At 43.4% G+C, this 12,460-nt stretch overlaps 1 protein-coding gene across 1 annotated transcript in view; it reads left to right on the forward strand.

Moving 5' to 3' along the window:
- The window catches only part of tmeff2a (transmembrane protein with EGF-like and two follistatin-like domains 2a), an 85,254-nt gene that overhangs the window by 18,651 nt on the left and 54,143 nt on the right, over positions 1-12,460 (forward strand). The window contains exon 3 of the mRNA XM_029136283.3: positions 10,823-10,952. Coding sequence (XP_028992116.1) covers positions 10,823-10,952 — 130 coding nt within the window. The remainder of the gene's footprint in view (positions 1-10,822; positions 10,953-12,460) is intronic.

Genomic DNA, 12,460 nt, shown 5'->3' on the forward strand with positions numbered 1-12,460 from the left:
ATCCATGTGTTTCTGAATGCATGTTTGCTTATTTTGTCTTGACTCCCTCCTGTCACAGGTTTTATTTTCTGCATAACTTCTTTTCTTTGTAAAGTGGTGATTGTGAGGATGGGCTGTAAAATATTTATTACACTTTGTTTGGTAGACACTTGTTAAAGCCTCTCTGTTGTCAGTCCAGTCACAGCTGTTAATGATGAAAAAGGAAAATTCCACGTCTTTGAGATGTGGACTTTGTACTACTCAACCGTAGGATCTGCAGGTTGATCTGCAGGCCACTGTCCGTTGTGTAAAGCACAGTGAAACGGACACAGTGTGGTTAGTGGTTAGTGAGTCTCTGACCTTCGGGTCAACTTAGGCAGCTTCGTCCTACTGGGACAAACAGCAGCAAACCAGTGAGGCTCGACTGGCTGGACATTCATGACATCACTGGGTTTGTTTAAATGCTTCACCTCCAGGAACTTCATTATCTATATCACTTTACTGAAGAGATGATTTTATGAGGGCGGCACGGTGGTGCGGTGGGTAGCACTGTCGCCTCACAGTGAGAAGGTTCTGGGTTCGATTCCCGGAGGCGTCCCTGGTGCCTTTCTGTGTGGAGTTTGCACGTTCTCCCCGTGTTTGCGTGGGTTCTCTCCGGGTTCTCTGGCTTCCTCCCACAGTCCAAAGTCCTGTCCTGCGTCTCCCTCCGTTAGGTTGATTGGCTTTGTCTATGTGTTGCCCTGCGATGGACTGGCGACCTGTTCAGGGTGTACTCTGCCTCTCGCCCGTAGCCAGCTGGGATAGGCTCCAGCACCCCTGTGACCCCGCACTAGGGAGTAAGCGGTTCAGAAAATGGATGGATGGATGATTTTATGAAGCTGAATGACACTGAATGCATTTTAAGGGTTTTGATCTACTTTTCAGTCATTTCTGACTCAATTAACAAAAACGTAGAGCGGATGTAGAGTGGCACCTGCGGGCGGTAGGAAAAACAGTTCCCTGCAGATCATAGTCTTTTGTTTACAGGACATCAAAGCATAATAGAAGTAGAAGTAGCGTCTAATCTACTTGCTGAGTCTTCAAAACAATAACCTGCACTAATTGGACATGCTCTTAGGAGAGTTTTTGCTAAAATGCTGGGAATCCAGTCTTTCTCATGCATTGACTGAGTTGTAGCCGACCTGTCAAATCAACCAGCTACATGTTAGTGTTTGAAATGAAGTGTTAGTTTAGTCATCAGCTAATCTCCTATTTTTGTTTTGAAGCGGTTTCTCTGATCTGTCCATGAAGACGCAGAGTAAGGTCACGTTCATGTTAAAAGTTGGTGAAATCATGTTTACAGCCATCTTTGAGTCACTTGTGCTTTGTTGACGTTTTCTGTGTTGCTGTAATTAGTTCTACGAGCTCCCGTGTTGAGGCTTTTCGTTCTAAGATCATTAGTCTGAGCGTCTCTTGTTGTTACCGCACCCTTGTTATTAAGTTTAGTCTGAGACCTGTGTTTGCAGTTTTGCTACGTGGGATCTTTTTTGGGTTCACATTAAGAATTGTGGGTTTTGCCTCTCGGGTACAACCTAACCCTTCATAACTGTGCTATACCTGATACTTGTACCACAACAGGGAAAATGATCAACCGTCTTAAATAATTGTTTCCACTATATAGCGTTAGAAAATGATTAGATCATCTTCATAATTAGATCAATCATCTCCAGCTTGACGTTCACAGACCTTCCTTTCTTCTTCTAAGATAATTGAACACAGGTGGTGAGTAACATGACTGGTAGATAAAGCAGAAACTAAACAGGACTGATCACAACTGGAAGTAACAACAAAATAAAACAGCTTAGGATGAGCAGCTTAAGAGTCCAGAACAGTGACAGGAAATAAGACAGAATGAGACTAGATTAGAACTAGATTTCAAAATAAAACCAGAAATGACACAGAAACCACAACAAAACCCATGATCCATGACAAATACCAGAAGAGGAAGTTCAAAGATCACAAATTTCTGCTGCTTAAAACTTAAAAGAACAAGACGGTGTCTGGTACTTATCTAATAACTATTATATGCTACCTTTGTGTAATGGCATTCAACTCCATGCCATACAGTATAAATCCATAGCACTATAAACCAGTAAAATATTAAGCCTGACTTACTCCACAAAAATGAATTCCACCACAGATAGAAGGTTTATGTCTGGTAATGGCAGTATCTTCCAGACTGGGAGTAGCTGGGCTTATTTTTTATTCCCCCAGAATAGAAATGATGTTTGTTGGAACAGCCCACAGCAGCCTACATATGTGAGTGGGGTGATGGGGGTGAAAGGAAAGCGACACAGAGAAATCCTGCAGGTTCTGGTTCCTAATTCATTTGATGTGAAAGTGAGGTGAATGGTGAAGCTAATAATAAGTCGTTCTAACATAACAGCTAGACAATGTAGTCTGTTATTTGAGAGATTTAGAGGAGGTCTGTGACAGTTGGAGGAATAAGACACTTTTGTTCTTTACTGTTTTACTGTAAGTACTGTAGAGAGAGAACAGTCGGTGTACCTCCTCAGATAGATTTGGATTTTCTGAGACAATCTGCCATGTAATAAAGAGTTAGTAATAAATAGGACCTTAGATCCCAGCTGGGAACAGTGGATTTCATCTTCTTAAAACAGTTTTCTGCGCCCTCAGAAAATGTCAGTCTTGTCATTGATATTCATTCTATATGCTGTACATGCTGATGAAGGGATTGCAGCCTGGTGAAGCATTTCACTCCCCTGTTTTATGTTAGGGTAGAGCCTGAGATGCTTGCACAGGAAGGTTCCCAAGAGTGTCCTTCAACCGAATGAAATCCCGTTTCAGCAGTTCTGAGCCACTGACTCCGTATTTAGGAGGATACTGAACAGGCCCACATGCACAATCGTCCTCCTGAGATATGATCATTCCACTAAAAGTTAAGTTCACCTTGTTAAACTACTAGGAAGCGATTGATATTTACACTACAGACCTATGACCAATATTTATAGTATTAAAATTTGAACTTGTTGCCTATACTGTATCTCTTTATTCGTGTAGTAATAAGGCCTTGATACATGATGGTGTAGGTGTACAATATTCATGGGGTGATGGAAAATGTACGTTACCTGTTAATAACACACACTTTTTCTTCAAAAAGCCGTGTCCACCAGCTTTCGCTGTGCTGAAGGGAGGAGGCGATGTCAGCCAAGTGTTTGCTCTTAGCTTAAGCGTTAGCAAACCTGCTCCCACTAATCTAGTGTTGGTAGACTGACGATAAATAGTCCTATAGACATTAGCCTTTGGCGTGCGACACCGGACGTGGAGGGATGTGCCTCGCTCTAAGTCCATAGCGTTTAGCCGCCTAGGAGGAGCTGCTGATGGAGCAGCTGCCGCACTAAGTCCATTTCAGATAAAGCCTTCTTGGGGAATAACATCTGCCAGATTGGAGTATTTTGTAGCGCTGCGCTTTATTTGCCAAACTGTGTCCCATCATTAGATTGTGATACGTCCCCTGCTGATGCCAGTGCAGCTACTTCCTAAACCTGACTCAGAGTGGCAGGTTTGATTCCTTTGTGTTCAAGACAAAGTCACATCTAAGGAATGAGAGGGGTAAAGTTGTCATGAGGTCTAAAACTGATGAAACCTTATCAACTGTAGACAACTTCTACCTCTGTGTGGAAATCCAGTATTCGATATGACATGTGGTCATCACATTCCCAAGCTAGTTACCTGGAGCTTTAAAGTCACAGACCACCCAGTCAGTATAGAGTCACTGGAACTACTGTACACCCTCATTAAGACACACTTAAACGTGAAGTCAAAACCTTAAGTTAAGTTTTTAAACCTTAACCTCAGTGACCCAGTGCATCTCTAGATTGTGTGAGAGCCATTTATCCAAGCAGTGTAGTGATAGAATGGTGCGTCAGAGGGCCTGACCTCCTGATCTGAATCTGGCTGAGGTGGTTTGGGATGAGCTGAACACGAAGTACTCAACAACGCCTTCAAGATATCTGTTAAATCCTTCCAATTATATGCAGACTGTCTTGACTTTCCTTTCAAATGGCTGCATCAAATCTACAAAAAGAGATCTTTTGTTAACTGCAGCTGTTCCAGAGTCCTTTCCTGGTGCATTTAACCTTAGGTTGAATTGGGTGTCAGAGCTGCTGAATTCTCCTGTATATAGCATATAGTCGGTATCAGGCCTGTGCTGGCGGAATATGGCACATTCTGCTGATAACACGACGCCCTTTCCACTGTGGCTTTGACCATTATACCCTTGAAAACACGATACTAATGAATAAGGTCAGTCGAACACGACTAGTGGAGTAGAAAATGAGATTCAGACGTGTCATCTGCACAGTGTGAATCCTTGAACCAGAGCGGGGTGAGTCTGCTGGTACAGTGCACACGCTGACTATCCAGCCAACAGAATGGTTGAGTCTGGAGGAAAACAACGCGTGGAAGCAAACAATCATGCTCAGCGCAGAGTGATGGAGGGCGGAAAGACAAATTCCAAAGGCACCGAGCAGGTTATTACTTTTGTTGTGCTTTTATTTGAAAGTCAGGGTAAAATGGATAATGTGATTACAGAAAACGACACCACATCCGTGTTGTATATAAAGAAGGTTGTTGTTAACCTCATCAGAGCTGTGCTTTGTTCATAGGGATGTCGCAAGGACTTGGGGAATGCGCTGCTGTGATGACAAACAGTGCTTCAGGCACTTGGGGCACTTGGTGAAGTCGTCCCTGGGTGCTTCCTCCAGAACGTATTTAAAGCTCAGCAACCTGGCATCAGACCCACGGGGTGGAGCGAGGCCACGCTGAGGGGACACGTGGGTCTGCAGGGACTCAAGCTGAGGGGGAAACACTTGGGTCGTCCCACGATGAGCTCAGACGCACACACAGCGCTGAACTGAGCAGAACACGCCCTCTCTCTCTCTCTCTCTCTCTCTCTCTCTCTCTCTCTCACGCAATCAATGGGTTTTAACATCAGAGGAACGAATGCCACTGTGAACGTTAACGTAATGGCTACAAGCACATTTCAGTGTTCATCGATAAATGTATATTGCTATGAGATCTCAGCGGCCGTTGATGTCAAAGTTGATCCAAGGCAGTAAAGCAAAGTGAGTCACGTCAGCCAGTCAGCTGCTTGTAAAAGACGATTACACACAAACTCTGCTATTGTACTTTGAACTCTGAGTCAACACACTCAATCTGTTCTTCTTTTATTAAAAACAAGTTGGTTTTCTAAAATGAAGTAAATTTGGAAATGTAGACTTGCCTTCACTTACAAGCAACCGTTCACCTGCTGTAGCTTTTGAGGAGCGGTGCTGAATATTGCATGGACGCATGATCCTTCTTTATTCTGGGTGGAGGGCCACACGCTGGACGGACACTAGAGTTATGTGTTTTCTCACTTATTGATGCTGATGTCCTGTCATGTTTGCTGCTGCTACATTTCACAGAGCTCTCCCTCTCGCCTTCCTTCCACTACATATGGCAGTCACGCTCTGATGCATGTACACGCCTTCGCTCCTCATCTCTCCTTTTCCTTTGTCTCCCACTCGCACGCTTTGCTCTCATGTGGCTTCAGTTGTGTATATCTATCGCCACTCCCACACAACGTCCTCCTCCATCCGTCATAGCCTGTCTTCGCTATCACGTTATCACCCTCTTGACCCCATCACTCATACTTTTTCACCTTTTCAGCCTCCTCCTCTCCCTCCACGTTTGCTGGAACTCCTTCCCTCCTCCTCTGTTCCTCACATCGTCCATCTCGTACTTGCATGTTTTCTCCTCTGCATTCCCCCTTACTCTCCTGCCTCCCATCCTCCTCCCACCACCTGCCTTTGTTCCACCCCTATCAAGCGGCACTTACCGTGTGTCAGACGCTCCGAGGAGTCAGCATTGGGAGCTGCTAGAGATGCACAGAATAAATGATGATGGTTCTGCCTGTTTTGCTGGGCTGTTGTGTGTTGTGACCTGCTAAGGTGCGGATGCTTTTTATGTACAAAGTGCTCTGACAGTACATGTGCCAGTTGCTTTGTGCGTGAATGTGTGTGTGTGTGTGTACGTGCACTAATGCACCGATCCCTGGCGGGTAGGGAGACAACAGGTCCTGGCTGCAGTCCCAAAGCTTAGCTTTTGAAACTCTGATAGGAGAAAAAAAACTGTTAGGGTAGGCAGAGCCACAGCAGCCCCTGCAGGTGGTTTGTGGCACTCTGCTTGTAGTGGGTGGAACACAATGTAAAATGACATGAAAGAAATGAGAAAAACAGGAAACAGGCTTAAATGCACATAAAATGCTGCAAATGTGACTGACAGAAAATCTAAATTCAAATGCACTAAGGTTTACCTGCATGAAATCCCCACATATTCCATACTTTCTGTTACTAACTCGCATTAGTCTCACACACACACACACACACACACACACACACACACACAAACACACACACACACACACACACAGGACCGTTGGCTCCTCTGCTGTCGCTGTGTTCTTAGTCGAGACACCACAACACTGTCCAGGTTTGTCACAGCAGAGGTGTGAGGCAATGTCTGCAAATCCCAAGCCAGCGGGCACATAAGGCCATGCCATATGTGCCCGGCCAGTACCCCCCCTCACCCAGACACACACACACACACACACACACACACACAAACACACACACACACACACACACACACACACACACACACTCGGCCTGTAGAAGGACGCGGAGGATCACATTTTCTCAGCGACTGTTCCATTCAGCATCCTTCTCCTACTTTTAATGCCTCTATTTCTACAAACCAGATGAGATGTTCTTGACACCTTGTCTGTTTTAATTTGCTTCTCACTGACAGTTATGTAGGCTGACCCACTGTACAGCGCAACAGCTGACAAAGCTTGAACGTGCAGACTGCCAGCATCACACGCTGCTGGTTATCAAGCGCGTCGTGGATCAAAGCTGCTGGGCTCTGACGAAGGCTAGAATAAGAACACCTTTGTCTCCATTACGGTGGCGCCGTGCAGAACTGGTGCCGTGTGAGGGAATCTGAGCCCGTATGATCGCTGCGTAAACCCCGGCGTCACGTCGAGAGACGCCCCAGCTGAATAAACAGGAAGTTGGCAGAGTCAACGAGCCTCATGGAAGCTGAGGGGAAAGATTCAGTTAAGATGAAGATGTCTGTTCTGACATTGGGTTTGACTCTCCAGCTTCTCCTCTTGTACCCAAATCACCCGCTTCTGATCCTCCTCCGCCTGGAGACAATCACGGGGAACAGGATGCTCCTTACTCAGGTGAGGCGTGAGCGTCACGCAGCTGCAGCCTCCGTCCCGTGCTTTTCCCACTCCCCCGTCTGCATCGCTGCTTCCCAGATGCCGGGGCAGATCAAGCGATGAGGTGGAGGAGGGTTTCAACCAGAAAGAGGTCCGTCTTAAAACACACCCGTGGGTTCTGCCTTGGCAACTCTCGCTCGGGTTGCATCACACCTGGCGTAAAGAGGGGAAGGATGGAGGCTGGAGGAAGTGTGGGCCCTGCAGTCAGCTATTCCCAGCACCTTTGTGGGGCTGCCATTTGTTTCCTTCCCTTCTGCGCTCCTTTGATGGGATTTTGTGTCCCCCCTTTCTCTGCGTCCCCATTTCTTCTCTTCTTCCTTTTTCATTTGATGATCCTTTTCTCCCTGCGTGCCTGAGTTTCTTCAGGCATTGTGGTTCTTTTTTATCGTGCCAAATTTGTTGAGCAAGGGCTTCTCTCTCGCTTGCTCTTTCCCCCCCTTCTCTCTCCATCTGTATCTCTCGCTCTCTCTCTCTCTCTCTCTCTCTCTCTTAGGCGTCTGCGTCTCACTCCTGCCTTGCCTCCTGCTTTCATTACCTCTCAGTCTCCTTCTGTCGCACTCCCATCTAGTTTCCCTGACTTCTTCCCCCCTCTAAGCCCAGTTTCACTCATTTTTCCATCTTGTCTTCTCTGCAGCGTCTCTCCTTCCTGCATCTCAATCCTTTTGATCAAGAGCCAGTGTGCACTTTCCCTTTCCCTCCTATACTCCACCTCCTCCTTTAGCTATCTTCTCTGTGTTTTCTGCCATTTCCCCCCTTCAGCTAGTTAAAACCAGTGTTCACACTTGATTGTTATGATGCTCCCAGGCTACTGAATTGATGGCATGGTTATTTTTGTTCTTCCCCTTTTGGCCATTAGGGCCTGTGTGTTTGTGTGTGTGCAACACAATTCTGCTAAATTTGAAAAAGCAGACTTTGTGTGAAATGTTTTTTCATTACCCTAGTGTGGTAGTCAAGGACTTTTTGTCCTATAGTTTTCATCGCCCGGTTACTGTGAACATCTAGATATAGTACTATCACTTTAGTGTCCTTTATAAAGCTCCTATGTTTAAATCACTTGTAAGTGAAGCATACTGTAATAGTGTGTCACAGTAGTATAATTAAATATAGGATGCATAAAAATTCTTGAATCTCAGCATGTAGCATCTTCATATGGTTGGACAATATAAACACCTGAGGCTCCAATACAATATCCTGTGCAGTGCTGTTCTACTGTATAATAGGTTGGTTGATTTGGAGCTGAAATCTTACAGGATGATTTCTGTTTGGCAGAGATGATGCATATACAAGCATCATGAGAATCTCTTCCCATTCTTCCTCCTGAAAACCTTCTAGGTCCAGTTTGTCAAGACTTGAGATTTTATTGATTTTCACAAGAGCGATAATAACTGTTTGTTATATTCAAACCCAAGATGACCTAAAAGTAAAGGCAACCAGGCTTCACATTGTTTTTGCTTGCACATCTACTCAGTGGCAGCCAGGGTGGGTTATGGATGGATATAGTCCACTGTACTGCTGTGTCTGTCAACTTGAGACATTTTTTTACGAAAAAGACACAGACCACCATGCACTCTCCCATTCATGTACATGTAGTACCTGTGGGTAATTTGGAGTCAAGGAGAATCCACACAGAAAACATACAAATTGAACACAGGGTGACACCTGTCTGGCCCCATGACCCCAAACTTAGGTTGTTATAACATTATTAGGGAGCAAAATAGAAAATGTACAAATTTAGCTTAGCATTGTTGCTAACTTGCTTGATCTGCTGAAACATGGACCTATGGAGCAGTGAAATAAAATATTCAGTGAATATTTATTAAGATGCCTTGTCTCTTTTGCAGACACACCATGTTAACATGCACAAAACCACAGTCTGATTTTCTGAACTCTCATTATAGGCAAAAGCTAAATTTACACAACAATCGAAGAGAAAGCAAATCTAGGCTGGACAATCCAAGCTCAGCGTGACTTACTTTAGTTGCCTCAAAGCCATTCCCAGACAGAGGTCTGGGCATATTGCCACCTAGCTGACCCTTCTGTGTCATGCCTTTTTCCACCCAACCAAGTAAAACAGGCATAATGCTGCCTGAATGTTCAAGTTAGACAGCGGGTGTGTGTTTACTTTAATTCCAATTAATAATAGCACAAAAGGGAGGCAGCATCCCTTGTGTTACTCTTGAGTTGATAGCTCAGCCAAATACTGATGTAACACTAATTACTAACAAAATACAACTTTGTTTGGTTGGTACCGACATTTTTGGCCTGTTTTCAACCCCATTTGTGGAATAAAGATCATTTTTTATCTAGTATGTCATAAACTGTTGTAGGTGGCACAGCATATGTCACATCCCGGTAAAACACGCAGGCATGCATTTCTCTTGTGATGTCCTTCTGTGGGAGCCAAGGGCTGTTTGGTGAGGGCACAGACAGATGATTTGGTCCACAGAGAACAAATTCCAGGTCAATCCGTTAGAGAGTTAAAGGGAACAGAAGTGATGACAAAGAGCCATGAGCTCCTTAGCTTTGCTCCTGTGGGGACTCTTAAACAAGCCCCTTGTCCTTGTGATGTCACACTCAGTAGATACACGTTTTCGCACACTTTCCCATCTTTCAACACTTTTAAATCAGGGTATGAGCTATGGCTACGGAGCAGCGGTTTCTGATCTCCAATAGCTTTTTCTCTTTCACAGATAACAGAGACAAATTTTACTAGGTTGCTATTCCTGTAGTGTAGCACAGACAAATCAATATCAAGTTGCTATCACTCCTATACAGAAAGAACATGGAGCAAATCCTGGTTGGGATTATATTAATAACCTCTGGTTATTTATCATAGTCAGACTCTGCATCATCTGCACTGTGTGCGTGCGTATGTGCGTGCGTGCGTGCCCGTGTGCTTACGTGTGTACGTGTGTGTGTGTGTGTGTGTGTGTGTGTGTGTGTGTGTGTGTGTGTGTGTGTGTGTGTGTGTATGTGTGTGTGTAGTTTCATCCCTTTCTTGATTCTTTATTTCTTAAACTGTGCTCATTAAACAATGTGACTGCATTTTTTCCAAACTGACCTCCTTACAAGCCCTTAAAAACACAAAAATCTTTCATTGGCCATCAACAGCAGCATTTCACTTGATTGTAATATTTGCGTTTGTTAATTAATATTTTGCCGGCACAGAGTGAAGCCAGTGTTACACACTCTTAATTTAGATTCACAAATCTCTTCATTTTAAGTTCCAATGTTCCACAATGTTTAGTTTGCTGTATGAATATTCTGCCATAATCAAACTGTACATACTGTTAAAAAAACAATGTACAAACAGACACAGTCAACCATTTGTGAGTTATTGTAATGAAACAGAATTGACCTTTCACAGGGACTTACTACATGCAGCATAAGCTCAACAGTATTACAGAAGGTGAACACTTGACAAGTTTATCCTCTGATGACCTCACAATGACCTAAAAACACTGTCTTGTTTTTGCTGCTCTTTTTATTGTTTTTTTTCCTCTCCTTTCTTTGCAGTGCAACAATGACTATGCCCCAGTGTGCGGCTCCAACAATCAAAACTATCAGAACGAGTGTTTCCTGCGCAGAGATGCCTGCAAGCAACAGTCAGAAGTCCTTATCATGTCAGAAGGTGCCTGTCCTGCTGGTACGTATACAAATAAGTTAAGCACTAACGACATGCACACACACACACACACACACACACACACACACACACACACACACACACTCAACGTTCAACGTTCAACGTTACTTACATTTTATCAAGTAAATGCTGCAAATCAAATACACAAGTGAGAATGGAAACCACTTGATTAATAGCTATAACAAATTTCATCATATTACCATCAATACAGCAACCATTAGTGAGTAAGGAGACTCAAAAAACATGATGAAAGAGCTGCCAGAGGTGACAGATTGATGTAATTTCCAGCAAGCACAGTCAGGCCAGTGACAGGCGTTCTCATCCCAGCATACACCTTAGCATATCTGCCTGTTGTCCTCTGAAGGTAGTCACAATAGCACTTGCCCAAGAGGCCAATTGAGCAGTACAGTGTTAAACAAATTAATTACAGAGTTTATTTAAATCTGGTGTGTTAAACTTGAAGTAAAAGGAAGCTTGACAGCTGTGACCTTTCATTATGTAAAGTTTAAATAAATGTCAAAAGGCATAAAATGTAAATAACTCTGCATGTGCCAAATTGTCATAGATAGTTACTATAACCCTGTTGCCCAGAGGCATGCTCAACAAAGCAGAAAATTGAATGACTGAATCACACATCTTCTTGATGGCCAATTCCTTTTTTTCTGGTTTGTGGAGCTATTTCTTCCTTTTATTTCCTTCGGTGTTCTTGAATGAATGCTGTGAAGGATCTAGTGCAGACACAGTGAATCCATGACTGTGTAGACACTGGGTCAGGCCACAGATCTAGTGACTCAGGTTGATGTGTTTGTTTACACAAGGGTTTCACACACATGTTCATCCAGTGTGATTTTGCGATGGCGGTGCTGATTCCAAATATTTCAAACGCATGTAATTATTTTATCTTGTCTAAATATCAATTGTATGTAATTGTATTCTTATCTATTCACGCTAATCAAGTGTGTGACAGTTATTTCAGTAGTACTGAATGAAGAAAGGTCTAAGTATCGATTGGTTAATTGCTTGTTAATGTAGGTGCATTCGTATAAGGCGTACGACTCAGTGCAGGTAATCTGGTTTGCTGGTTTCATGAGCTACACTAATGCTGCTCCAGGATTTCAGTGTTAATACAGCTCAGTTTAAATGCTACTGTACCTCTTGAAAACTATATTGATGCTTAATTAGTAACAATGTGCTAATACTAATACTATACTTTATACACAGCTGGTAATTTGTGCCTGTAGCATTTGTTTTAAAAAAACATTTCAGATTTTATTAATTGTTGACTGATCAACATTTATAATTCTTTATATATAACTATATGTATTATATATATATTTATTTTAGTAACAGCAAACATTTCTATGAAGTAACTGCCATTCTTTTCAGGTTTTGATTTCATCTAATCGTGTCGATTACTGCTTTATGGTTGATAAAAGCACAGACACCCACCAAGCATGTACCAATCAGTGAGTCATGCTCTGAATCATGTGCAGAGTTGTGAATGAGTG

Source organism: Betta splendens, chromosome 21 (assembly GCF_900634795.4).
Source record: "Betta splendens chromosome 21, fBetSpl5.4, whole genome shotgun sequence".
Classification (NCBI taxonomy): domain Eukaryota; kingdom Metazoa; phylum Chordata; class Actinopteri; order Anabantiformes; family Osphronemidae; genus Betta; species Betta splendens.